Raw genomic sequence first — 26,253 nt, 5'->3', positions numbered from 1 at the left:
GATCCCAAAGGTGGGTGGGTGTCTTGCACTGGGAGCTGGGATTTGGCCCTGGGGATGCTGCTGGTGGATAGGGAGAGGGTTGGGATGTTGGGATGGGGTTTGGGATGAAGCTGAGCTGCCCTGCCCTAGGAAATTCACATTCCCTGTCCAGGAGCATGGATAGAATTGGATTAGCTGGATACCTGTCCCATCCTTTTCCTGGCTTTGTTCCCAAATCCCAGAAAATGGATGGAGAGGGACCCAGCCAAGCATTTCCCCACACCCTCATCCCTTTCCTGCTCTCTTCCAGCCACTGAGCCAGAGCCAAAGGTGTTGGGACCATCCCACCCCACACACAGCTCAGGGATCCTTTGGAAGCACTTCCAGCACCGATCCCAGCTCTGGATCCCGATCCCCACCGGCTCGCGGGGAATCCAAGCTGGAGCAGTCTCTCTACAGACACCATCAAGGACCAAGTAACACAATTCAGGGAATATTTTCCTTTGTGTGTTTTTCCTTTATCCATCAGCAGTTCTTAGCCACTTGTTTCCTTACCCAGGTTTTATCCACTTGTTTGCTTACACTCTGGAAAAGACAGCTATTTATTTTTATGTATAAATAAATATATTTTATATAGAAAATAACAGAGCAGTGGATTCTTTAACTGGGTGTCTCAGCTGGGAAGGACTGGATTGGGATGAATCCATCCCCACAGCACCAAGGGCATTCCCAGTGGACAGCACGGAAATGAGGGGTTCATTCCCATCCTCTGAAGCTGCCAGTTCTCAAAAAGCTTGGGAAGCAGTAGGGATCCAACAGCTGAAATTCCATGGCTTTTCCTTGCTGCTCTTGTCCTGTTTGTGCCTCTGATCCCGGGACGTGTGACAGGCACAGCACTGGGCACATCCCTGTTCCCAAGGAACTTGGGAGGGAGCACTGGAGGTGCCTGGTCCAATGCCCAATCCAGGCTTTGTGCTTCCATCCAGATCCAAGGGTTTGGGAGAATTCCTGCCCACCATGGGAATGCATTCCTGGAGTCAGCTTCGATAGTGAAAGGACAGGGAGGGAAGCAGCTCCATGAATGGAAAAAAAACAGGATGTCTGAGATTCCTGCAGCAGGCACAGCCCACAGCTCCAGTTTGTGTCCAAGGGCAGATTCCTAAAACCACTTTCAGTTTTGGTTTCCCATGGCACAGGCTCTGGAATTGTGGCACAGTGCACTGAGAGCGTGATCCACCTGAGCATTCCTGGGAAATGAAGGGTATTTAAGGGCAGGGAAGAGACATAAAGGAAGTGTTAAGGCTTTTTTTGGCTATAAATTTAATTTTAGGATTGGAAATCCCCCTCCAGTTTGTCCCTGAGTTTGGCTGGAACCAATCCAAAGGAATTTTTCTGCTGCTGCCTCATTTCTTCCTTCCTGGTTGGCTGCAGGGAGAAGGGAAAGAATCCAGGGAAACCCTTCAGCCGCAAGGATGGAAAATTAATTCATTGAGAGAGAGTCATGATTTCCTCCCAGGGCTGGACAGGAACAGTTCATTTCCAAGAAATAAACTTCCTTTGGATACTTTCCAGTGTTGTGTTTCCTCTTTTTCCAGTGGGTCAGAGGGATTTCCAGGAATGATGAGATATTCAGGATTATCCTCCTGGTGACAGGGGGAAGAGAGGGAATGTTCCAAAATTAACCCTGTTCTGTCTGATCCATGCCTGAAGTGCAGATTCCTCTGGATATCCCATTCCCAGCTCCTGGAGGATGAGGCAGGGCTGGAGGAAAGGCATCACATCATCCCCAGGGAGCCTGGAAGTTCCTCTGGAGCTCGGAACATTTTGTTCCAACATTCACCTGGAATTTGGAGCTGGGAAAATCCTGCTCCAACATCCACCTGATTCTGGAGCTGGGATGTGCCAAGAGGATTTGTCCCACATCCAGGATAGCTCTGGGAAGCTGGAAAGCTTTGTTAGAGCTGGATGGGCTCCTACTGGATTGTTGGGAAAGAGGTGAGTGGAGTCAGGGAGCCGAAGAACATCTGGGTGCAAGCCTGGCAAAGGAACCCCCCTGGATCCTGGCTGCCGTCGCTCTGTGGGAGGAAAAGAGGAGATTTCAGGGAAGAGGAAGGTGCGGGAACACAAGCTCAGCTTCCCAGCTCTGCCACAGTCCAGGGAAGGGAGCCATGATGTGCCCAAAGCAAGGAAATCCCACACAGAATCATGGAATGGTTGGAAAACATCTTTAAGGACATCGAGTCCAACTACTCCAAGGTGAACGGATGCCCTGTGAAGGCTGAGCTGAACAGAGGCTGGGCAGAGCTAAAGAACAAAGCAGGGATTTATGAAAGGATCTCCTGCATGGATCCACCTTGGGCAGCACCAGAGCCCAGCCAGGGCTGCAGCCAAGAGGAACCAAAATGGTCCCAAAATGCACGAGTGCTCCCGGGGGCTCTCACTGGGATCAGCTCTGCTCCATTTGCACCTTGCAGTTCATTGTCCCATTCCAGCTTTAGCCCAGGCACTCCCATCCTGCTTGTTTTTCTCTCTCCAGCCCACGCTGTTTGTGCTCCTGGGCCTGAGCTTTGGATCATTTGTCCTTGGTGCCCAGCTGGAGCAGGAATTGTTTTGTCTCCCTGCTCTGTGCAGAGAGCTCGCCATCCCATAATGTGAAGCCCAGACCCACACACCAAAGCAGCTCAGAATGTGAAAATACAAAAGCCAAAGCTGAGGCCTCACCCCACGTCCCCAGGTGCCACATGCACAGGGCTTTGAAATCCCTCCAGGAAGGGCAATTCCACCCTGCCTTGGGCAGCCCATTCCCATGCTTGGAAAGCCTTTCCATGGAGGAATTGTCCCCAGCAGCCACCCTGCACCTCCCCTGGCACAGCCTGGGGCTGTCCCCTCTCGTCCTGTCCCTTGTCCTGGACGTGGAGCTGCCCAGAGGGACCTGGTGTTCCCTACGGAGCTTCCCAGCACCCTCTGGAGAAGGATCCAGGTGGGACCAAAGCCAAACCTGGCCCCAGAAGTTGGATTGTGCCTGGGGCAGGGCTGCTGTGCCAATCCCACAGGGACATTCCATGGGCTGCAGGAGTCACACCTGGGATCTGACACAACAAAACCCCACACCTGGATCCAGCTGAGCTCTCAGATGGGATGTTCGGGATGGAGTGGATTTGTGGGAAGTGCAACACGACCTGGAATTACCCTTGGAATTCACCCCTGGTTGTGAGCACAAGGAAATGGATGGGGAGCTGAGAACCCTGCTCAAAGCAGGGACTGGAATGGCTCGGGAAGAATCCCAAATCCCAAATCCCAGGGAATGGACGTACGTGAGTCAATGGGAGCTTCTTCACCACCAGCCCGGAGCTGAGTTCCAGGGATTTTGTACATCCTGACACACAACAAGCAACAGGAGCTCCATCCTTGTCCTTCCCAGCCTCACTCAGCAGCTCCACCCGGAGGAAACGCTCCTAGGAAACAGGAAAAAAGGGAATTTCACCCCTCAGAGGGAGCTGAGGGAAGCTGAAGGTTCTTCCATAATTTTTATAACCCCTAAGGAAGAGACTTGGAACATGATGGGATTTAAAGAAGGAACAAAACCTCAAATTCCTGGAGATCAAAAAGCTCCAGAAGCCAATGGCAGGCAGGCAGGGAGGAAGGAAGGAAGGAAGGAAGGAAGGAAGGAAGGAAGGAAGGAAGGAAGGAAGGAAGGAAGGAAGGAAGGAAGGAAGGAAGGAAGGAAGGAAGGAAGGAAGGAAGGAAGGAAGGAAGGAAGGAGATAAAGGAAGAGCTGGGAGTCCTTGCAGGCAGGGAAAAGGGAACCTCCACACTTCCATGGAAATAAAAACCCAGGATCTGTGGAAAACAGCATCCAAATGCAAGAACTATGGAAAAAGCCCACTGCAATCCTGTGTCTTCCTACTGGAATCTCTGATGGAGCAGCAAAATGCAGGAATAAAAGTGATTCCTGCTATTCTGGTGGGTGCCAGCACAAGGAGCAGTCCATGGCACGAATCCTAGGATCAGGGTGGATTTTAGGATTATCCTTTTGTACCTTGAATCACCCCACAGCAGGATTCCCTTGCCCTGGGAAGGTTTCACTTACTCCAGCCAGAGATAAAAGGTTTTCCAGGGATTTGGACATCAGCAGGCACTTCTTGGCTCTGGTCACGGCCACGTAGAGCAGGTTCCACTCATCCTGAGGGGTCCTGTCTAGGAGGGAGGAGAGACAATCCAGGGATTTAGGGAACAGGGATGAGCAGCCCTCTGTGGTCCTTCCAGTGCTTCAACTAGTCCCCAGAATGAGCTTTGAGGTTCCTTCCCACCCAAACCATTCCAGGATTCCATTTGGGATGAGTCTCTGGCATTTTGTGCTGCTGGATGTGCTTGGGGTGGGAATCTGATCCCGATTTTCTCCCCGCTGAGGATTTCAGGCTCTGTCTCCATGGAAAGCTGGGAAGAGACCTGGGACATTCCCACTCCTGCTTGTCCTGGCAGGAGAAGGAGGAAAACAAAGCCTGGAGGGATTTGGGATGGCTGGAGGTTCCTTTCCATGGAGAAATTCCCAAATATCCAATCCAAACCTTCCCAGGCCCAGGCTGAGGCCGCTCCTTCTTTTCCTGGGGCTCATTCCCTGGATAACCTGGATGCACTGGGAATTATCATGGGAGTATGAACACAGAATTCCCAAATTACTGAGGCTGGGAAAGAATGCTTCAGCCAGGATGAGGCTTGGAGCACCCTGGGATAATGGAAGGTGTGGGAGCACCCTGGGATAATGGATGGAAGCCCATCCAATGGAATTTGGGCTTTAAGGTCCCTTCCAAGCCAAACAATTCCAGGATCCAGTTCTGGAAGGACAGTGGGGGTTTCTCTGGGAAAACAGGAATTTGCAGCCCCTGTGTTTGCATCTCCTGCCTCATCCCACATTTCTCCCTCCACTCTGCATGGCTGGAGAAGCCACTCCCAAATTCCTGTTTTTCTGTTTGGAGCCCAGGCTTGGCTCTGGAGGAGCTTCCCAGTCCCTGGATTCCCTCTGGGAATTCACTGGGAAGGGAGAGCTCCAGAACAGGAGCCTCAGGGCTTTCCCAAGGCTGGATTGGGCTTTGCTGCTACACAGCTCCAAGCTTGGATGTGGGAATATTTATGGAATAGAGAATCCATAGAGTTGGAAAAGGTGTGCAGGAGAATGAGGAGGGAGAAGTTGTTTTAATGGGAAAAATCACTGGGAGGGCTCTAAAAATAGGCACAAAAAAAAAAAATAGGGACTTGACCTTGCTTTTCCTTGTTCTCTTTGGACACAAGATCATGGAATCAGGGAATCATGGAATTATTTAGGTTGGGAAAGGCCTCTAAGACATGGAATCCAACCATTCCCAGCCCTGCCAAGGCCACCCATGTCCCCAAGTGCCACATCCACAGGGCTTTAAATCCCCCCAGGAATGGGGGCTCCACCCCTGCCCTGGACAGTTCCAGTGCCTGACCACCTTTTCCATGGGGAAATGTTCCCTAAAATCCAACCCAAACCTCCCCTGGCTCAGCTTGAGGGATCAAAGATGGGATCAGGGAATGCTGAGCTGCTCCAGAGCACGGAATTCCCAGCTGGAATCAGCCCTGGGCACCCCTGAGCCTGGCTCAGCCTCCCACAGCCATGGGTGGGATGAGCCTTCCACACAAACCCCCCTGGGAATGGTTTCTCCAGCTCCCTTCCTTGCTGGGATGGGATTGCTGGAGCCAGGGAATCCTTGGGGCTGGAAAAGACTTTCTAGGATGGAATCCAACCATTCCCAGCCCTGCCAAGGCCACCCGTGTCCCCAAGTGCCACATCCACAGGGCTTTAAATCCCCCCAGGAATGGGGGCTCCATCCCTGTGCCAGGGCTGGACAACCCCTTTGGGAAGGAATATTCCCCAAAGTCCCCCCTGAGCCTCCTTTGCTCCAGGCTGAGCCCCTTCCCAGCTCCCTCAGCTTTTCCTGGCTCTCCAGACCCTTCCCAGCTCCGTTCCCACTCTCCAGCCCCTCACCACGCTTTTCCTTCCCACTTTTTGGGGTCCCCAGGGAGCTGTTCCCTCACCAAGAGCAATGTTCATTCTCCTCAGGAAAGCCCCACTGACAGAAGGGATTTGCACAAAATCATCCGCGACGCAAACGGTGTCGAATTCCAGGCCCTTGGCTTGGTGCACGGTCCCGATGAGAAAATCTGGGAAAAGCAAGGAAAAAGGGTCAGCCTTGGCAGCAATAATGGTATTTTTTGTTTCGTTTCATTCTGCATCCATTCCCCTTGTCCCAGAGTTAAATCAGGAGCAAAGCTCCTCTGTAGGGAATCCGGATGGATGAAGGGAATTTGTACCAAGGGAAATTCCTGGTTGGCATCGAGCCAGCTCCAGCCACATTCCCAAACAGGAATGCTGAATATTTGAGGAATTCTCTCTCCCCAAATTCCAACAGGAATCATAAATGGGAAGGGCTCCACTTTCCACTATCCCAATGCCCAGCCTGGCCTTGGGATGACTGCCAGGGATGCAGGGGCAGCCCCAGCTGCTCTGGCAATTCCAGCCCAGCCAGGAATTCCTAATTCCCAAAATCCCACCCCAATCTCCCTTTCCCAGGGAATTCCCTCCATTCCCAGCTCTCCCAGACTGGGATTGGATCCAGCCCCACCCTGACTCTGCTCCAGGAAGGAATTTTGGGATCTGGGGGCTTCACTGGGAAGCTCGGGACTCCAGGAAGGGTCTCCCTTCCCTTTTCCATCCCCAACTTCCATAAAAATCCCTTGGGATGGATTCTGAGCCTCCTTGATCCCAAAATCCCGGAAAGGTTTGGGTGGGAAGGGACCTCAAATCCCATCCCATTCCAATCCCACCATCCCAGGCTGCTCCAGCCTTTCCTGGGACATTCCAGGGATCCAGGGGCAGCCCCAGCTGCTCTGGCAATTCCAGCCCAGCCAGGAATTCTCAATTCCCAAGATCCCATCCATCCCTGCCCTCTGGCAGTGGGAGCCATTCCCTGTGTCCTGTCCCTGCAGGCCTTGTCCCCAGTCCCTCTGCAGCTCTCCTGGAGCCCCTGGAATGTGCTGGAAGCTCTCCCTGCATCCTTCCCTTCTCCAGGGGAGCATTCCCAACTCTCCAACCTGCCTCCAGAGCAGAAACACTCCATCCCCAAAACTTCCCATTCCACCTCTGCTCTCCCTAAAAAAAAACCCAACCCAACCCAGCCTGAGCCTTTGCCATCCCAGTGCTCACCTGCCAGGGATTCCTGGGACACGTGGCTCCCTTTGATCCTCGTCACCAGCCCCGGGATCCTCTCCCTGTATTTCTCCACGATGGAAATCTTCACCTCCAGCTCTCTGTCGTCCACGCGCGCCGCGTATTCCTTCAGCCCCACCAATCCCTCGGATTCTTCCCATTTTTTGATGAAGGAATCCTCAATCACCAGGTTTGCTGGCAAAGGGGGGGGGTGGGGATGGATTCATTCAATACATTTTAAATTTTTATTCCCGGTTTCATTAAGGTTTTCCCATCCCTGTATTGATTTCCTGCTGCCGAAGGAATTTTGCCGGGAGTTCACCTCGCAAAAAAAAAAAAAGTGGGAATAACACTCATGGAATCAAATATTTGTGGAAAGTTGGGGAATCTTTTGTTGCCTCCATGAAAAATTCATCTGGTGCTGCTGGATTTTAAAGGGATGGTTTTTATCCTGAGTTTTATCCTGAATTTTACTCCATATTTTAAAGGAAATCTTGAATTTTATCCTGAATTTTTTCCTGAATTTTATTCTGTGTTTTAAAGGAAATCTCGAATTTTTATCCTGAATTTTATTCCATATTTTAAAGGAAATCCTGAATTTTAACCTGAATTTTATTCTATTATTGAAAGGAAATCCTGAATTTTATCCTGAATTTTATTCTGTATTTTAAAGGAAATAATGAATTTTTTCCTGAATTTTTTCCTGAATTTTATTCTGTATTTTAAAGGAAATCCTAAATTTTATCCCAAATTTTATTTCATACTTTAAAGGAAATCCTGAATTTTATCCTGAATTTTATTCTGTATTTTAAAGGAAATCCTAAATTTTATCCCAAATTTTATTCCATACTTTAAAGGAAATCCTGAATTTTATCCCATATTTTAAAGGAGATCCTTAATTTTTATCCTGAATTTTATCCTGAATTTTATTCCATATTTTAAAGGAAATCCTGAATTTTATCCCATATTTTATTCTGTATTTTAAAGGAAATCCTGAATTTTAACCTGAATTTGATCCTGAATTTTATTCTATTCTTGAAAGGAAATCCTGAATTTTATCCTGAATTTTATTCTGTATTTTAAAGGAAATCCTGAATTTTATCCCATATTTTATTCCATACTTTAAAGGAAATCCTGAATTTTATCCCGTATTTTAAAGGAGATCCTTAATTTTTAAACTGAATTTGATAATGAATTTAAAGGAAATCCTGAATTTTTATCCTGAATTTTATTCCATATTTTAAAGGAAACCTTGAATTTTAACCTGAATTTGATCCTGAATTTTATTCTATTCTTGAAAGGAAATCCTGAATTTTATCCTGAATTTTATTCCATATTTTAAAGGAAATCCTGAATTTTATCCTATATTTTACAGGAAATCCTGAATTTTATTCCGTATTTTAAAAGAAATCCTGAATTTTAACCTGAATTTTATTCTGTTTTTGAAAGGAAATCCTGAATTTTATTTGAATTTTATTTGAATTTTATTCCATATTTTAAAGGAAAATTAAAAACTGAAGCTTTACACCCAAAACAATCCAGGGAAGGCTGAAAATAAATTGAAAATCGATCGAAAATTTGAAAAATTTTGGGAAAAATATCCCAAATTCTGGGTTTGCTTACACTGAAAATATGGAATCACTGTGGAAGGCTGGGAAAAGATGCCTAACAAAAATTCCCAAATGTTGGGATTTCTGGAATTAAGCAGCCAAAATTGTCCAGCCCGTGATAAAATCATTAAGAAATGAGGTTTCAATCAAAAAATTAATTAGGAAATATAAAATTAAATGGAGTTAATGATTAAATTATAAGACATAATATATAATATATATAATTATAATATATGAAATTAGATTATTTTACTATTATGATATAATTAAAAGGGTTTTGATTTCCAGCAAAACCTAAAAAATCCTGGAGAAAAGAAGGAAAAGGGAATATTCACAGTTTTTCCTGACGTCTGCAGGTAGGCTGAGCTTCCAAATGTCATAAATTCTGCTCAGGCCAAATCTCTCCAATCCCTGAAAGGAAGAAAAATATATTTATAAAATACATAAATAACATTTAGTTATAAAACAAATGTTATTTTTTAGATATTATTTTAATTTTTTTAAATTATTATTTAATATCTATTTTATATGTTTATGTATTTCTTTTATTTACAAAAATAAAATTTATTTCTAGAATACGTAAAATAGTTTAAAATAAAATAACAGAAAATAACAAAACAGAAAATAAAATAACAAACCATAAAATAAACAAAAATAACCTAAAATAAACAAAAAATAACTGAAAATAAACAAAAATAAATGAAAATAAACTAATATAACACCAAATAAAAATAATAAATTTCTTGTATTTATCAATTCAATTTATTCCAAACTGCAGAAGATTTTCAGTCCTGAGCACTTCAATCCCTCCTTGACTTGGAATTTAGGTGGAAAATTTGAAATATCCCAAGGATCAAGGTCCAAACCTGTTAAAATTCCCCAAATCAGGCTCCCAACCTTTTCAATTTCCACCAATTTTGTTGTTTTCCTGCCCCATCCCTGATAAAAATGGGATAAATTATCCTAAAAAAATGAGATGAGGCCTGCAAGGCTTGGAGAGGAACAACTCTAACTAAAAAAAAATCCTGCTTTTTCCTGGAATATTCCTTGAAATCCTTGGAATTCTTTATTCCAGCTGTCCATCCCTTTTTTCCAGCCTTATCCCTCATAAAAATGGGACAAATTATCCTAAAAAATGGATTGAGGCCTGCACGAAGAAGCCTCAAAATGGGATGAGGCCTGCAAGGGTTGGAGAGGAACAGCTCCAAATAACATCCCTGGCCACAAAAGATTCCTGATTTTTCCTGGAATATTCCTTGAAATCCTTGGAATTCTTTATTCCAGATGTCCCTCCCTTTTTCTCAGCCTTATCCCTCATAAAAATGGGACAAATTATCCTAAAAAATGGATTGAGGCCTGCACGAAGAAGCCTCAAAATGGGATGAGGCCTGCAAGGGTTGGGGAATAATGGCAACCCTGGGCACAAAAGATTCCTGTGTTTTCCTGGAATATTCCTTGAAATCCTTGGGATTTGACTGGGAGCAATGGCCCTCACCCCAATGACGTGGATTTTAGCCGGGGGGTCTCTCCCAGAGAATTCCACGGCGTCCTCAAACACGTTCCAGTTGCTCCGGGACAGCAGCGCCACCTTCCCCTCACGGCCTCCCCTCACGTCCCCTGAGGGAGAAATTCCCAGTTATCCACAGCCATTCCCAGCAGGAATTCCCAGTTATCCACAGCCATTCCCAACAGCCATTCCCAGTTACCCACAGCCATTCCCAGAAGGAATTCCCAGTTATCCACAGCCATTCCCAGTTACCCACAGCCATTCCTGCCAGGAATTCCCAGTTATCCACAGCCATTCCCAGTTATCCACAGCCATTCCCAACAGGAATTCCCAGTCACCCACAGCCATTCCCAACAGGAATTCCCAGTCACCCACAGCCATTCCCAGTCACCCACAGCCATTCCCAGTTATCCACAGCCATTCCCAGCAGGAATTCCCAGTTATTCACAGCCATTCCTGCCAGGAATTCCCAGTTATCCACAGCCATTCCCAGTTATCCACAGCCATTCCCGCCAGGAATTCCCAGTTAATTAAAAATTAATATTTATATATTATAAATAATATTATTATAAATTATAAATTATATTTATATATTTATAAATTTACCATTAATATTATTGGTTATTATAATAAATAAATTATTTCCCAATGGAATTAATTAATATATGTATAATTTATAATCAATATATTCATAATTAATTATACAACTTATATAATTATATATTAATATAATTAATATTGCAAAAATGATACAATCTAAACCCATATAATTAGATATTAATACAATTAATATATAATGACATAGGTTTAGGTTATATAGTTATTGCAATTCTATAATTATGTATTAATATAATTATATTATTATATAATTAATAGAATTAATATATTTATAATTTATAGTTACAATTATAATTGCTAAACTAAATATATAATATAATATAATATAATATAATATAATATAATATAATATAATATAATATAATATAATATAATGATATTACATTACACTATATTATATTACATATTATATTACATATAATATAATATAATATAATATAATATAATATAATATAATATAATATTATATTATATTATATTATATTATATTATATTATATTGCATTATATTACATTACATTACATTACATTATAATACATTACATTACATTATATTATATTACATTACATTATATTATATTATATTATATTATATTATATTATTCCCAAATAAATGAATGTTATTATTCAATATAATGAATTAATTAACGATTTCCTATTTAATTACTTATTAAATCCGTATGACTGGGGAATTCTTTGGGAATCTCTCGGGAATTCCCACTCCCAGCTCACCCTTTTGGTTTCCTCCCACCAGGGTTTTACTGCGGATCCCTTTGCACACATCCAGGATCGTGGATCCCACGTAGGCGATCTCGGGGCCGAAGCGGAAACTCTGGAAAAACCCCGGGATCAGCAGGAAAACGAGAAGGAATTCTTGGAATCTATAAAATTCTATCTATCTAGATGGAATTGTGGGATTCCCAGCGATCTTCTGGACAATTTCTTCCCGTTAAAAAAGCATCAAAATTTCTCTAAAATACTCCCAGAAATCCTGGTTGTTCTTAAGACCTTCTGGAGAACTTTTCTCTTGGATAAAGCACCAAGATCCCTCCAAAATATTCCTAGAAATCCCGTTCATTCGTAAATAAAAATGATCTGAGTCCTGCCAACCTCCTGGACAATTTATTTCCATGGAAAAAGCATCAAAATTTCTCCAAAATACTCCCAGAAATCCTGGCCATGGGCAGGGACACCTCCCACCATCCCAGGCTGCTCCAGCCTGGCCTTGGACATTCCAGGGATGCAGGGGCAGCCCCAGCTGCTCTGGCAATTCCAGCCCAGCCAGGAATTCCTAATTCCCAAAATCCCACCCCAATCTCCCTTTCCCAGGGAATTCCCTCCATTCCCAGCTCTCCCAGACTGGGATTGGATCCAGCCCCACCCCGACTCCGCTCCAGGAAGGAATTTTGGGATCCGGGGGCTTCACTGGGAAGCTCGGGACTCCAGGAAGGGTCTCCCTTCCCTTTTCCATCCCCAGCTTCCATAAAAATCCATCGGGATGGATTCTGAGCCTCCTTGATCCCAGAATCCCAGAATGGTTTGGGTGGGAAGGGACCTCAAATCCCATCCCATTCCAGGCTGCTCCAGCCTTTCCTGGGACATTCCAGGGATCCAGGGGCAGCCCCAGCTGCTCTGGCAATTCCAGCCCAGCCAGGAATTCCCAATTCCCAAGATCCCATCCATCCCTGCCCTCTGGCAGTGGGAGCCATTCCCTGTGTCCTGTCCCTGCAGGCCTTGTCCCCAGTCCCTCTGCAGCTCTCCTGGAGCTCCTTTAGGGCCTGGAATGTGCTGGAAGCTCTCCCTGGAGCCTTCCCTTCTCCAGGGGAACATTCCCAGCTTTCCCAGCAGCTCCAGGTCAGTTGGATCCCACAGCTGGATCCAGCATTCCAGATGTGATCCCCTCAAAGAAGAGGAATCTCCCCGCAACAAGGCCTCAATCCCAACTCCCACTTTTCCATCGAGAGGATGGGATCCCTCCACTAAAGCCCCACAGCGGCCGGATTCCCCAGCAATCCAGGGAAAAGCAAACCCTTCACAGTGCCAAGTTTTCCATGGATTTGGGATTTATCCATGGAAAATGCTGCCCTTACCTGGGTCAGGTAGTACACGTGGGTGTGAGGCACCAAGTAGAGGGTGTTGACGGCCCCTCGGAAGGTGTAGATCTGCTGGTGAGGGTCTCCCACCAGGATTTTCCCACATTTTTGGGATTGCACAATATCCACAATGGCTATGGGGGAAAAAAAAATGGGATCATGAGGGAAGAACCTGCACAAAACCCAAGGAAAGCTCAGTTTGGATCATGAGGGAAAAACTTGCTCCAAACTCAAGGGAAAGCTCAGTTTGGATCATGAGGGAAGAACTTCTGCTGGTGAGGGTCTCCCAGCAGGATTTTCCCACATTTTTGGGATTGCACAATATCCACGATGGCTGTGGGGGAAAAAAAAAATGGGATCATGAAGGAAGAACCTGCTCCAAACCCAAGGAAAAGCTCAGTTTGGAAGAACCTGCTCCAAACTCAAGGAAAACTCAGTTTGGATCATGAGGGAAAAACCTGCTCCAAACCCAAGGAAAATCTCAGTTTGGATGATGAGGGAAGAACTTCTGCTGGTGAGGGTCTCCCACCAGGATTTTCCCACATTTTTGGGATTGCACAATATCCATGATGGCTGTGGTGAAAAAAATTAGATCATGAGGGAAGAACCTGCACAAAACCCAAGGAAAAGCTCAGTTTGGAGGAACCTGCTCCAAACTCAAGGAAAACTCAGTTGGGATCATGAGGGAAGAACTTCTGCTGGTGAGGGTCTCCCAACAAGATTTTCCCACATTTTTGGGATTGTACAATATCCACGATGGCTGTGGGGAAAAAAAAAATGGGATCATGAAGGAAGAACCTGCTCCAAACCCAAGGGAAAGTTAAATTTGGAAGAACCTGCACAAAACCCAAGGAAAACTCAATCTGGATCATGAGGGAAGAACTTGCTCCAAACCCAAGGAAAGCTTGGTTTAAACATTAAACCTGAGGGGAAAATTTGTTTAAATTCCAAGTATTTTGGTGAAGATACTTCCACCACGTTCCTGAGCACATGGAAATCCTCTCTGGAAGTGGGATTGGAGCTCCAGCTCCTGGAATAACTCACCTGGAGTGCAATCCTGGGCTTCATCCACAAAAATGGCATCGTATCCCGAAAGCTGGGGCTTGCTGAGCTGCCAAAGTTTCAAATATCCTGATGGGAAAAAAGCAGGAATTTCAAGGACAGGGAAGATCTACCAGGATCTTTAAAACAAATCCCATTTTTCTTTTTTTTTTTTTTTTTTTTTTTCTTTTTTTTTTTTTTGTGACATTTCTGGCCTTGCTTCCTGCTTGGAATTTCCACATTTGGAAGGGCTGCAAAAAATCTCTGGTCTCCCTTGGCAGCCCAAATTTGATGATTTCAAGCTTCTTCATGCCCACCAAAAATTCCAGGAAAAAGGTTTTTCCCAGTTATCGCCAGCACTATCCAGAGGAAAGGATGTGCTGGAAGCAACTTCCAACTTTGGGCCTGATTTGAAGCCACTAAAAAGTGGAAATATCCTTAAAATCTGCACATTTTTATCCTAGTGGGAGCACAAATTCATTTTATGTATTTTATAAATACACATAAAATGAAAAATTGAGCCAGAGGGATATTCCCTGATGAGCCAGCAGCAGGAAAAAAAAGGGATTTTCTCCTGGATGCTCAGCCAAAAGCAGGAATAATAAATCCACTGATTTTTCCACCATTAAATCCCTTTTTCCCAAGGGATTTTCCATCTCTTTTACCATCACAAGTCATCTTGTATTTCTTCTGTGCATCTCCATCCAGCTTCTTCATGTTGTGCCAAATCTCTTTGGCCTCTTCCACGTTGATCTAAAATGGGAAAACAGGAGGATTGGGATAAAATAATGGAATAAAAATAAAATTATGGAATGGTTTGGGCTGGAAAGGGCCTCAAAGCCCATCCCATCCATGGGCAGGGATGTTTTCCTCCATCCCAGGGTGATCCAACCTGGCCTTGGACATTCCAGGGATGCAGGGGCAGCCCCAGCTGCTCTGGCAATTCCAGCCCAGCCAGGAATTCCCAATTCCCAAGATCCCATCCATCCCTGCCCTCTGGCAGTGGGAGCCATTCCCAAAAAGCCCCAGTTCCTTTTTTCCCATCCCAAGCAGCTCCTCAGATCCACGAGGATTTGGTGAGGAGATTGGCTGGAAGTATTTTTTAGGGAAAACAGGGATTATCCCTTTTTTCCCAAACATCATCTTCCTCCCAATCCTTTGGTTCCTCTTCCCAATCTTTTGATTCCTCCTCCCAGACTTTTGATTTTCCTCCCAATCTTTTGATTCCTCCTCCCAATTTTTTGATTTTCCTCCTCCCAATCTTTGATTCTTCCTCCCAATCTTCTGATTCTTCCTTCCAATCTTCTGATTCCTCCTCCCAATCTTTTGATTTTCCTCCTCCCAATCTTTGATTCCTCCTCCCAGACTTTTGATTTTCCTCCTCCCAATCTTTGATTCTTCCTCCTAATCTTCTGATTCCTCCTCCCAATCTTTTGATTTTCCTCCTCCCAATCTTTGATTCTTCCTCCCAGTCTTCTGATTCTTCCTTCCAATCTTTGATTCCTCCTCCCAATTCCTTTGGAATGTTGCTTCCAGCCTCTGATTTCATCCAAAGCTCAAGATTTACCCCAACTCCTTCTCTGGCTGAAGGATTCCCCGACACCAAATTTCCCCAATCCCAACACGGGAAGAAGATCCCTACCAATCAACATTTTGGGAAGGGGGACGAACATGAATTATTTTATTATAAAATCACTGAATGTTTTGGCTTGGAAGAAACCTCCAAGCCCATCCAGTGCCACCCCACCCATGAGCAGGGACATCTCCCACTATCCCAGACTTCTCCAAACCCCATCCAACCTCAGAAAATTCCAGAGGCTCCATCCCAAGAACTCACTCTCTTTTCCTCTCGGCTCACGAGCTGCATCTGTCCGTGAGTGTTTTTGAACCACGCGGGCGCGTGCTCCTCGCAGATCTCCTCATCTGAGGAGGAGAAGAAGTTTTCCAAGGTTTGGGACACTGTTTTCCCTCTTACAAACAGGGATTGGCCCTCCCTGTTCCGGAGGAGGAAGCTGATGGAATAAACGGACATCTTGGAGAAGTTCAGCTTGCCTTTCTCTTTGTAGCTGTGCCAGAGGTACAGAAAAGACAAAAAAAAAGACAAAAGAGGACAAAAAAAAGTTTAAACACACAGAAATCCCTTTTTTTTTGGTGCACTATCCCTGGAAAAAGCTCAGCTTTATATCCCAATTCATCCTAATAATGGAATATCTTTAAATCTGCACAGATTTGTCCTGGTGGAAGCACAAATGTGTTGATTTTATACATTTTAGAGATGGAAAATTGAGCTCATCCCCAGAATTCCAGTGTGTTTGCAGAGGCAAGGAATGGGATTTCCCTCTTTTTCTAGGTCATGGTTCATTTTCCTTCCTACCCTCAGCTTAAATGTGCCAGAACTGAACAGAAACTGGATCATGAAAACAGCTCAGGATAAGGATATTGATCCTCTGGAAAAGGAATTGCTCCTCAGGAAAAGCAGCACTTGGAGCAGTTGTAGCATTCCAGTGGGAATGGGAAGTGGGAAAACCTCACTCCCAGTGAATTTCCACCTCCCTGTGAGGAGCTCCTTGGCTTTGGGGTGCTCCCATGGATGCTAAAATCCCTGGAAACTGCAACCATAAATGACAAATTTCCCCCAACTCTTTGTGCTGCCTCAAATCCTGGAGGTTTCCCTCAGAACCACTTCCCCTTCCTCATCCTTTCCCTGCTTCCACAAAGGAGTTGTAATTCCCCACTCACTGTCTCCCAATGCTTCCAAAAGCCAAGGAGTGGAAGGTCTTGCAGGTGACATTCCTTGGAAAAACCTTTTTCCCCTTCTCTGCCACAGCTTTGTTAAAAGCCAGGTAAAGGAATTTCAGCTCTGAGAATTTCTCCGCGTACTTGACCAAGGTTGAGGTTTTCCCCGTGCCTGGAGAAGAGAGGAAAAGAAGGAATAAAATAAAAATAAATATCCACGGTCAGGAATGAATGATTCCATATATTTTATTTTTTTTTTTTTACACCTCCTTTTCCTGCTGTCCCAACTCCAATATTCCACTTCACTCAGGGAATTATTTAGGTTGGCAAAGCTCTTTAAGGTCAAGCCCAACCATTCCCAGCACTTCCAGGGCATCCACATCCCCAAGTGCCAAATCCAGAGGGTTTTCAAATCCCTCCAGGAATGGGGACTCCATCCCTGCCTGGCCAGCTGTGCCAGGGCTGGAAAAGCCTTTGCATGGAGGAATTGTCCCAATATCCAACCTAAACCTTCCCTGGCACAGCTTTAGGAAATGCCTACTTCAGTGTGGATCCCTTTTTCCATGGGGTCAATTCTTCAGGAACTGCTCCTTTTTCCATGGGGTCAGTCCTTTGGGAACTGCTCCCTTTTCCATGGGGTCAGTCCTTCAGGAACTGCTCCCTTTTCCATGGGGTCAGTCCTTCAGGAACTGCTCCCTTTTCCATGGGGTCAGTCCTTCGGGAACTGCTCCATTTTCCATGGGGTCAGTCCTTCAGGAACTGCTCCTTTTTCCATGGGGTCACTCCTTCAGGAACTGCTCCAGCCTGGATCCCTTTTCCATGGGGTCAGTCCTTCAGAAACTGCTCCCTTTTCCATGGGGTCAGTCCTTTGGGAACAGCTCCCTTTTCCATGGGGTCAGTCCTTCAGGAACAGCTCCCTTTTCCATGGGGTCAGTTCTTCAGGAACTGCTCCTCCAGGGGTTCCAGGGAAATCTCAACTCCAGCACCTGGACCATCTCCTCCTCCTTCTTCCCCAAATTTGGGATCTGTAGGGCTGATCCACATTTTCCCACTCCTCTCTCCCCTGTTTTTATTCTGCCTCCATTTTTTGGCAGATTTTCCCTTAAATTTGTTATCCCAGAGGCACAAATTGCTCCCCTTGGGATCTCACAATCCTTCAGACAGAGGGATCAGGGAGAGAAGGAGCAGATTGGGAATTGTCCAGACATTTTTCCAACATTTTGGGCTCTTACCTGCAAATGCCATTATTTTCACTGTTTGGCCAGGCTCAATTTTGTGACTCAAAATCCTCTGCTGTTCATGGGTCAGTTTGACATCAGCCCATCCACTAAAAACAGGGAAAAAAATTCCAATCAACAAGTGGGAAAGGAATGAATCCTTTAAAAATCCCTAAAATGAATCCTCCCACATAAAAGAAATTAACAGGGAAGCCAGGGATTGATTGATCCCATCCCATCTTGGTTATTGGGAAAAGGAGAAAAGCATGGAATAAAAAAATACTGGAGATAAAATAAAAAAAAAATCCTGGGAAAGATTTTTTAGGGAATATAGGAAAACATCACACACCAACAAAGGAAAATATCTTTTTAAGGGACCATTCTGTGCTTTAAGAATGAATTTGGCACCTTAAGCTCATTAAAACCAGTTTTATCTTCGTTAGACCTCAGTGATGGATGAATTTATCCCATTCCCTTTCTCCCCATCTGCTCCCCACTCCATGGAATGCTCAGCATTCCCTCAGGGCACTGCTTGGATCACCTGGAACACAAATTCACTCTTCTCTCTTCCAGAGGCTGCACAATTCCAGAGGCATTTTCCATCAGATACAAACAGTAGAAAATATTGTAGTGAATCCTTAAAAAGAAAAAAAAAAGGGATAAGACAGGAATTACCACTGAGAAATCATTAATAACAAATTAAACTTCTGTAGCCACTTAAACACCACCAGTATCTTGGATAATTAAAAAAAAAAAAAAGCCTCAAGCTCTGCAGGAAATGATGAATAATTTAAAATGTTCTTTAAATTGATTCTGCCTTGAAAAGTGACAGCAAAGGCACTGTGGGGTCAAGTCTGAGTGTGGCCTCCCCCTCAGCCCTGCCAGGTTTTTATTCCAGGGTTTTCCATGCAAACATGACCTGGGATCAGAGTCCAGGGAATAATTCTGCTCTCCTGAGCCACAATTAACACCAGAGCTGGGGCTGGGGGAGCTGAGAGGGAATTTGGGGCTGCTTTGGGCTTTTACAGTGAAGCAGTTTTTGGTTTAGAATGGTTTTAGGGGAGGTTTTTAACTCTGATAACAATTCTTGGTGGTTTTTCACTGCTTTGGGTTTAACTGTGTTGACAACAACTGGTTTAAAATTAACCTGGATTCTCCAGCAGGGTTTTCCCACTGTGGTTTTCCCTCTTTTAGGACAGTTTTGTTGCTTTCTTCCACCCTTCCAGGACAGATTTTGTGTCTCTCATCACGATTTGGACCCTCAGACTCATTAATTACTGCAAACAGCAATCAGGCAATTCCTCCAGGACACATTTCCTCCTTATTCCCAGGAGGAATTCCCACTTTTTCTGGTCTGGGTTGTCCAGGGAGATGGAAATTCTAAAATCCTTGGATTTTGACCTGGATCACAGCTCTCATTGCTGGCCAGGGCCATCCTGCCACATTTCCTGCAGGTTAATGAGTTTATCCAGCAATTAATCAATCATTAACATTCCAAACAACCATCCCAGTTTCCCTCAGGATGAACCTTTCCCTGTCCTACAGTGCCTTAGAACTCACAGCTTCCAGAGCCATCTAATTCCTGGATATTTTCATTTCCCACTCCAGTTCCTTCCCAATTTTCTCCCAAGAAGGATTTCCCTGTGTCCTTCATCCTTATCCTCACTGCAATCCTGAAGGAATCTCAAGGAATCTTTGCTCAGATCCCTTTATTTTTTTTTTTTTTTTTTTTTGGGACCAAAAGGATCATGAGGGAAGGAGCTCCTAGGACTTGGAATGAAGGAAAACAAATCCATTTTTGGGAGGTAATAAAAACATTAAATTATAGGAGCTGAGCAGGAAGATTCTTTAAATCCTGCTTTCATTTTGGGAAAAATTGGGAGTTTTTTGAATATTGTATCCTGAAAGGAGTGACAGGATAAGGCAGAATGCCAGAGGGATGGGATAGATGGGAAAGTGGGAAGGAATTCCTGGCTGGGAGGGTGGGGAAGCACTGGAATGGAATTCCTAGAGGAGCTGTAGCTGCCTCATCCCTGGAAGTGTCCAAGGCCACGTTGGAGATCCAGATCCCCTGGGAATTGGAGGGATTTGAAACTCAAAGTTGGAGAGAGCTCAGAGCCTCTTCCAGGGCCTAAAGGGGCTCCAGGAGAGAGACTTTGGGATAAAAGATGGAGGGACAGGACACAGGGAATGGCTTCAGATTGGAAAAAAGGGAAGATTTGGGATGGGATATTGAGAAGGAATTCCCAGAGCAGCTGCAGCTGCCTCATCCCTGGAACCATCCAAGGCCAGATTGGAGCAACTGGGGATGGTGGAAAGTGTGTAGGGACGGAATGGGAAGCTCCTGACCTGCTGGAGATGGGAATGCTCCTGTCCTGCTGGGATTTGGAGGGATTTGAAGCTCAAAGTTAGAGAGAGCTCAGAGCCTCTTCCAGGCCCTAAAGGGGTTCCAGGAGAGCTGGAGAGGGACTGGGGACAAGGCCTGCAGGGACAGGACACAGGGAATGGCTCCCACTGCCAGAGGGCAGGGATGGATGGGATCTTGGGAATTGGGAATTCCTGGCTGGGCTGGAATTGCCAGAGCAGCTGGGGCTGCCCCTGCATCCCTGGAATGTCCCAGAAAGGATTGGAGCAGCCTGGGATAAGGGAGGTGTCCCTGGAATGAGCTTTGAGGTCCCTTCCCACTTAAACTGGTCTGGGATTTGGGACACTCAGAATCCATCCCAAGGGATTTTTATGGAAAATGGGGATAGAAAAGAGAGGAAAAGGGAAGGGAGACCCTTCATGGTTTCCTGAGATTCCAGGTGAAGCCCCTGGGTCCATGAATGAATTGGAGAGGAGATGGATCCAATCCCAGGCTGGGAGAGCTGGGAATGTTCCCCTGGAGAGGAGAAGGATCCAGGGAGAGCTTCCAGCACATTCCAGGCCCTAAAGGGGCTCCAGGAGAGCTGCAGAGGGACTGGGGACAAGGCCTGCAGGGACAGGACACAGGGAATGGCTCCCACTGCCAGAGGGCAGGGATGGATGGGATCTTGGGAATTGGGAACTCCCAGAGCAGCTGGGGCTGCCTCATCCCTGGAACATTCAAGGCTGGATTGGAACAACCTGAGGATGGTGGGAAGCGTGCAGGGCTGGAATGGGAAGCTCCTGACCTGTTGGAGATGGGAATGCTCTTGTTCCTCATGGCCAGGAGCAGCGTGGCCATGCAGTGGAGCACCTCGGTGACCTCCAGCACGGCCAGCTGCGAGCGGGGGCTCCGGAAACATTCCAGGAGCCTCCGGATGTCACCGACGCCGTCGGAGAACAGCACCATGACAGCAAAGATCGCCCACATCTTCTCTGGCTGGGAAAGGACAAGGAAAACACAGCAAAAAAAGCTTGGAGTTTCCAGGAAAATCCTGCTTGGAGGTGGAAAAATTCCGTGAGGAGCTGTTAAATCATAAATTGATGCCCTGTGAAGGCTGAGCTAGAACAGAGACTAGATGGAGCTAAAGAATAAAGCAGGGATTTATTCCAAGGATCTCCTGCATGGATCCACCTTGGGCAGCACCAGAGCCCAGCCAGGGCTGCAGCCAAGAGGAACCAAAATGGTCCCAAAATGCACGAGCGCTCCCGGGGGCTCTCACTGGGATCAGCTCTGCTCCATTTGCACCTTGCAGTTCATTGTCCCATTCCAGCTTTAGCCCAGGCACTCCCATCCTGCTTGTTTTTCTCTCTCCAGCCCACGCTGTTTGTGCTCCTGGGCCTGAGCTTTGGATCATTTGTCCTTGGTGCCCAGCTGGAGCAGGAATTGTTTTGTCTCCCTGCTCTGAGCAGAGAGCTCGCCATCCCATAATGTGAAGCTCAGACCCGCACACAGAAACTGAAAAATATAAAAGCTAAACCTGAGGCATCCTTATCAGCCCAAATGATGCCAAATAATGCCACAGAGGGAGGAGACTGGCACACAGGAGGGCAGAGTGACCTCAAACAAGCAGAGTTTTAGGATGCCTTAGGGAGGGAGGAGCACATCCCATGTTTGCATCCTGTCCAGCCTTATCCATCGAAATTTCTGGGAATGGCATGAAGGAAAGCCTGGATCTCCCCAGAAATGTGGTCTGAGCTCAGTTCCCAGGGGAATGGTGAGTGACTGGAGAGGTGCTGGCTGTTCCCAAGCCACTTTTTGTGGGATTTGGGGATCATTCCTTCCTGTTGTTTGCCTTGACTCCAGAGGAACCAAAATCCATCAAGACAGAGCTCCAGGGTTTTCCTCCAAATCCATTTGGTGATGAGGCACCACAAACACACCCAGAGGCTTGGGGACACTGCAGGAATTTGTTAAAAAAACAGAAATAAGAGTGAAACTCACCCCAGGCTTGCTCTGTAAATCTGGGAATCTGCTGAGGACACAGACTTGAGCCTTTGGGAAGAGGGGATGACTTCCCAAAGCCTGGAGAAGCACGCTGGGATCCACCTTGGGTCCTGTGGATGACACCAACCTGTGCAGGAGGGATAAGGAGGGATTTACTCTCCAAGGAATTTGTGGCTCCTCCCCAGCACATCCTGCTCATGCCCACAGCTCATTATTAATGCAGCACGGAGCCTTTGGGATTTGCTGGACTAATCAAAAATAATGCTAATAACTGTCGGTAGGGATTGCCTCTGGACAAAGAGCATTGCACACAAATTAGTGTTCACCTAACTTTGTATATGGGTAAATTACCAAATACCCATCTTTTAGATAATTTTCAAATATTCATGTGTCTGTAGATACCTTTTCAAGCACAGTTTTGGCTTCTGCACTCACAGGGGAAACAATCAATCATGCTTGCTGTCACAGTTTTACATGAGAGACATTTTAAAAAGCGATACAAAGCTTCCAACCATTAAAAAAATGGACATGCTTCTGTGAAAAACACATGTTAAAAGAGAAACCTGGAAACTATGAATAAAATTTTCCTTATACCCTTTATAAAATTTTAAACCTACTTTACCTTTCTCCTAATCCTATCTCACAACAAAAAATAAACACATTAATAATTAACCAACACCAAAACCCACCACACTCTTTAATACATTAACAAAAACATCTTTAAAAAAAATGTTAAATTAACAAACCAAAACCACTACACTTGCCAACACTTTTTACAAGCTTTTGCTTCACTGTGTGTACCCCAGGAAGTAAAAAACAAACAGTGCAGTGGAAACAGCTGAGCCTTAACTGCTGATTAATATTTTGAGGTGCTTGGTGATACCTCACTATTCCAGATCACATCACAATATGGGAATCTGAGATTTTTGCCTCAGGCAGTGCTGAGCAACCTGTTCTAGAGGGAGATGTCCCTGCTCATGGCAGGAGAGCTGGAACTGAAGGATCTTTAAGGTCTCTTCCAATACAAACCTTTCTGTGATTCTGCATTTTGTGAAAAAAGGCAGGAAAGAAAAGAGTGTTTAGGTCTAGCAACCAAACCATGCATGCATTGCCAAATCTTCTCTTCACCTGAACACACTGATGTCTCAATAATAATTATACTCTAGTTTTAAATCTTCTCTTCATCTGAACACAGAGATGTCTCAATAGCAATTATTCTTAAATCTTCTCTTCACCTGAACACACTCATCTCTCAATAATAATTATTTTTAAATCTTCTCTCCACATGAACATGCTGATGTCCCAATAATAATTATTTTTAAATCTTCTCTCCACATGAACACGCTGATGTCCCAATAATAATAATTTAAAATCTTCTCTCCACATGAACATGCTGATGTCCCAATAATAATTTTAAAATCTTTTCTTCACCTAAACACAATGATGTCCCAATAATAATTATTTTAAAATCTTCTCTCCACCTGAACACACTCATGTCTCAATAATAATTATTTTTAAATCTCTTCACCTGAACACGCTGATGTCCCAATAATAATAATTTAAAAATCTTCTCTACACATGAACATGCTGATGTCCCAATAATAATTATTTTTAAATCTCTCCACCTGAACACACCCATATTAATAGGAACCATACTCAATTCCTCCTTTTACTAGGAGGAATTTACTATGCTACCTCCAAAGCATCCCCAGTGTTGCTGCAGAAGCTTTCACTGATCCCTGCAGTGTTTTCCCATGGAATTTGAGCAGCTGGAACTTGGATTTCCAGCCCATTCCTGTGCCAGGAGCCACTTGGACAAAAAAAAAAAAGAAGTGTCCAAGTGGACACTTTTGTGTCCCAGTGACCCAGAAGAGCTGGGATAAATTCCTGCATCCAGCCCTCAGCCTGGAAGCTCCTTCTGGCTGTCTCCAAGTCTCCTTTAGTGGAATTCCATGCCCAGGAGGTGGAACTGGATGATTTTAAGGTTCCTTCCAATCCAAACCACTCCATGATTCTAGAAGCTGGATCCACCTTGCTCCAAACCCAATTCCAGCACACAGAATTCCCCTCTGAACTACAGGGATGAGAGCAAAGCACTCGTGGCTATCAAGGATTTGTCTTGGGATTGGGTTTGCTGGGAGCTGTGGGGGATAAATCAGTGCAGATCCAGGAAAATTGCTTGCCAGGAATGGGGAAAAGAGGAAAATCCATTGGAAATAGAATCATGGAATCATGGTCTCTACGGATTCTCATCAGGCAAGCAGGACAGGAATTCCAGCCCCTTGGATTTTAGGGAAAACTCCTTCATGGAAAGGTTTGTCCAGCCCTGGCACAGCTGCCCAGGGCAAGGGTGGAGTCCCCATTTCTAGGGGGATTTCAGAGCCCTGTGTGTGATAGTTTATTTGTGGGGAATTTTGGAAGGAATTTGAGATGGGATTTTTGAGTTCTTTTTGATGATGTCATTCATTTCTCTCATTTTTTTGTGCAGGTGGGAAGGGTGAGTTCAGGTCTCATTGTTATGGTATGGCTTAGAAGGTCACAAGACCCTTAGTTTTAAGATTTTTTTAAGGAGCTATTGATTAATAAAACACTGCTAATAAGGATATTTATGTTTTTGACCCAATCCTTAAATATTTTGTCTAAAGGACTTATGTTTCAGTGTAAGTTTCCTAGCCAATCATGTTATGACACACAAACTTACAATACTGCATTCTATTTTTTTTTGTTTACTTTTGTAGCTACTTTATTTTTTCTATATCTTAAAGCTCTAAACTTTCCTTCACTTAGCTTAACGTGTCTGTGCTTTGAATTATAAATCCACATTCTTGCTTCTAGCACTTAAGTTTGGAAGATTCCTCTAAGGTCTCAGATCAAATCTTGTGTTTAATTCTAAGCTTTGGCTTACAGGCCCAAAGTTCTGAGAGTTCTTTGTATTTCAGGTTCCAGCACCTGTGGATGTGGCACTTGGGGACACGGGTGGCCTTGGCAGTGCTGGGAATGGTTGAACTCCATGCCTTAGAGGTCTTTTCCAACCTAAATAATTCCATGATTCCATGATCTTGTGTCCAAACAGAGCAAGGAAAAGTTTTGTACCTCTTTTTAGTGTTTTTTCCCCCATTAAAATCACTTCTCCTCCCCATTTTCCTGCACATCTCTCACCTGTTTAGAAAACAAAGCTGGCAATTCCCAGGATCCAACAGAAGAAATGCCAAAGCAAGGAAAAATCTGAGGATGTGCAGGTGCAAACTGGACTCACCTGACCAGCCCCAGCACACATCCCTGCTGCTCCTTGGTTATGGAAAATTCCTGCAGGATCTGCTCAACTCTCTGCAGGGCTGAGTCCTCCCTCTTCAGGTACTGGTGGTAGAGCTTTTTCCAAGGGATAAACTGGGATGGGAAGCACAAAGCAGCAGGTTTCACCTCGTGGCATTCCAAAAGGGCATTCCAAGGGGGAAAGAGACAAGTCAGGGGGCTCCGAAAGTCCTGGGGTTCAAAAAGGAGCTGGATGGGAAAGGGAGATGGGGAAAGAAAGGGGAGAAATGGGGAAAAAGGGAGGGGAGAAAAGAGAGAGGGGGAGAAAAAGAGAGGGAGGAAAAAAAGAGAGAGGGAGAAAAAAAGAGAGGGGGAGAAAAAAAAGAGAGAGGGAGAAAAAAAGAGAGAGAGGGAGAAAAAAAGAGAGAGAGGGAGAAAAAAAGAGAGAGAGGGAGAAAAAAAGAGAGAGAGGGAGAAAAAAAGAGAGAGGGAAAGAAAAGAGGAAGGAAAAAAAAAAGAGGGAGGGAAAAAAAAGAGAGGGAGGGGAAAAAAGAGAGGGGAAAAAACTCAAAGCCTGCAAATAGGGCTGGATTTTTGGGAATGGTGAGTGACTGGAGAGGTG

The 26,253-nt window shown here is 45.0% G+C and overlaps 1 protein-coding gene across 1 annotated transcript in view; it reads right to left on the bottom strand.

Moving 5' to 3' along the window:
• Positions 1–562: 562 nt before the first annotated feature.
• Positions 563–26,253, bottom strand: part of FBH1 (F-box DNA helicase 1) — a 33,517-nt gene continuing 7,826 nt past the window's right edge. The window contains 18 exon segments of the mRNA XM_053979010.1: positions 563–1,885; positions 1,887–1,926; positions 1,928–2,054; positions 6,037–6,162; positions 7,205–7,402; positions 9,153–9,228; positions 10,313–10,434; positions 11,674–11,773; positions 13,032–13,168; positions 14,079–14,165; positions 14,741–14,828; positions 15,913–16,141; positions 16,815–16,983; positions 18,044–18,138; positions 18,570–18,665; positions 21,181–21,371; positions 22,377–22,506; positions 25,636–25,766. Coding sequence (XP_053834985.1) covers positions 1,760–1,885; positions 1,887–1,926; positions 1,928–2,054; positions 6,037–6,162; positions 7,205–7,402; positions 9,153–9,228; positions 10,313–10,434; positions 11,674–11,773; positions 13,032–13,168; positions 14,079–14,165; positions 14,741–14,828; positions 15,913–16,141; positions 16,815–16,983; positions 18,044–18,138; positions 18,570–18,665; positions 21,181–21,371; positions 22,377–22,506; positions 25,636–25,766 — 2,268 coding nt within the window. The 3' untranslated portion in view covers positions 563–1,759.

This window comes from Vidua macroura, chromosome 5, assembly GCF_024509145.1.
Source record: "Vidua macroura isolate BioBank_ID:100142 chromosome 5, ASM2450914v1, whole genome shotgun sequence".
Classification (NCBI taxonomy): Eukaryota; Metazoa; Chordata; class Aves; order Passeriformes; family Viduidae; genus Vidua; species Vidua macroura.
Note: the sequence above shows the minus strand (reverse complement) of the source record. Positions and strands in the feature narration are given on the sequence as shown.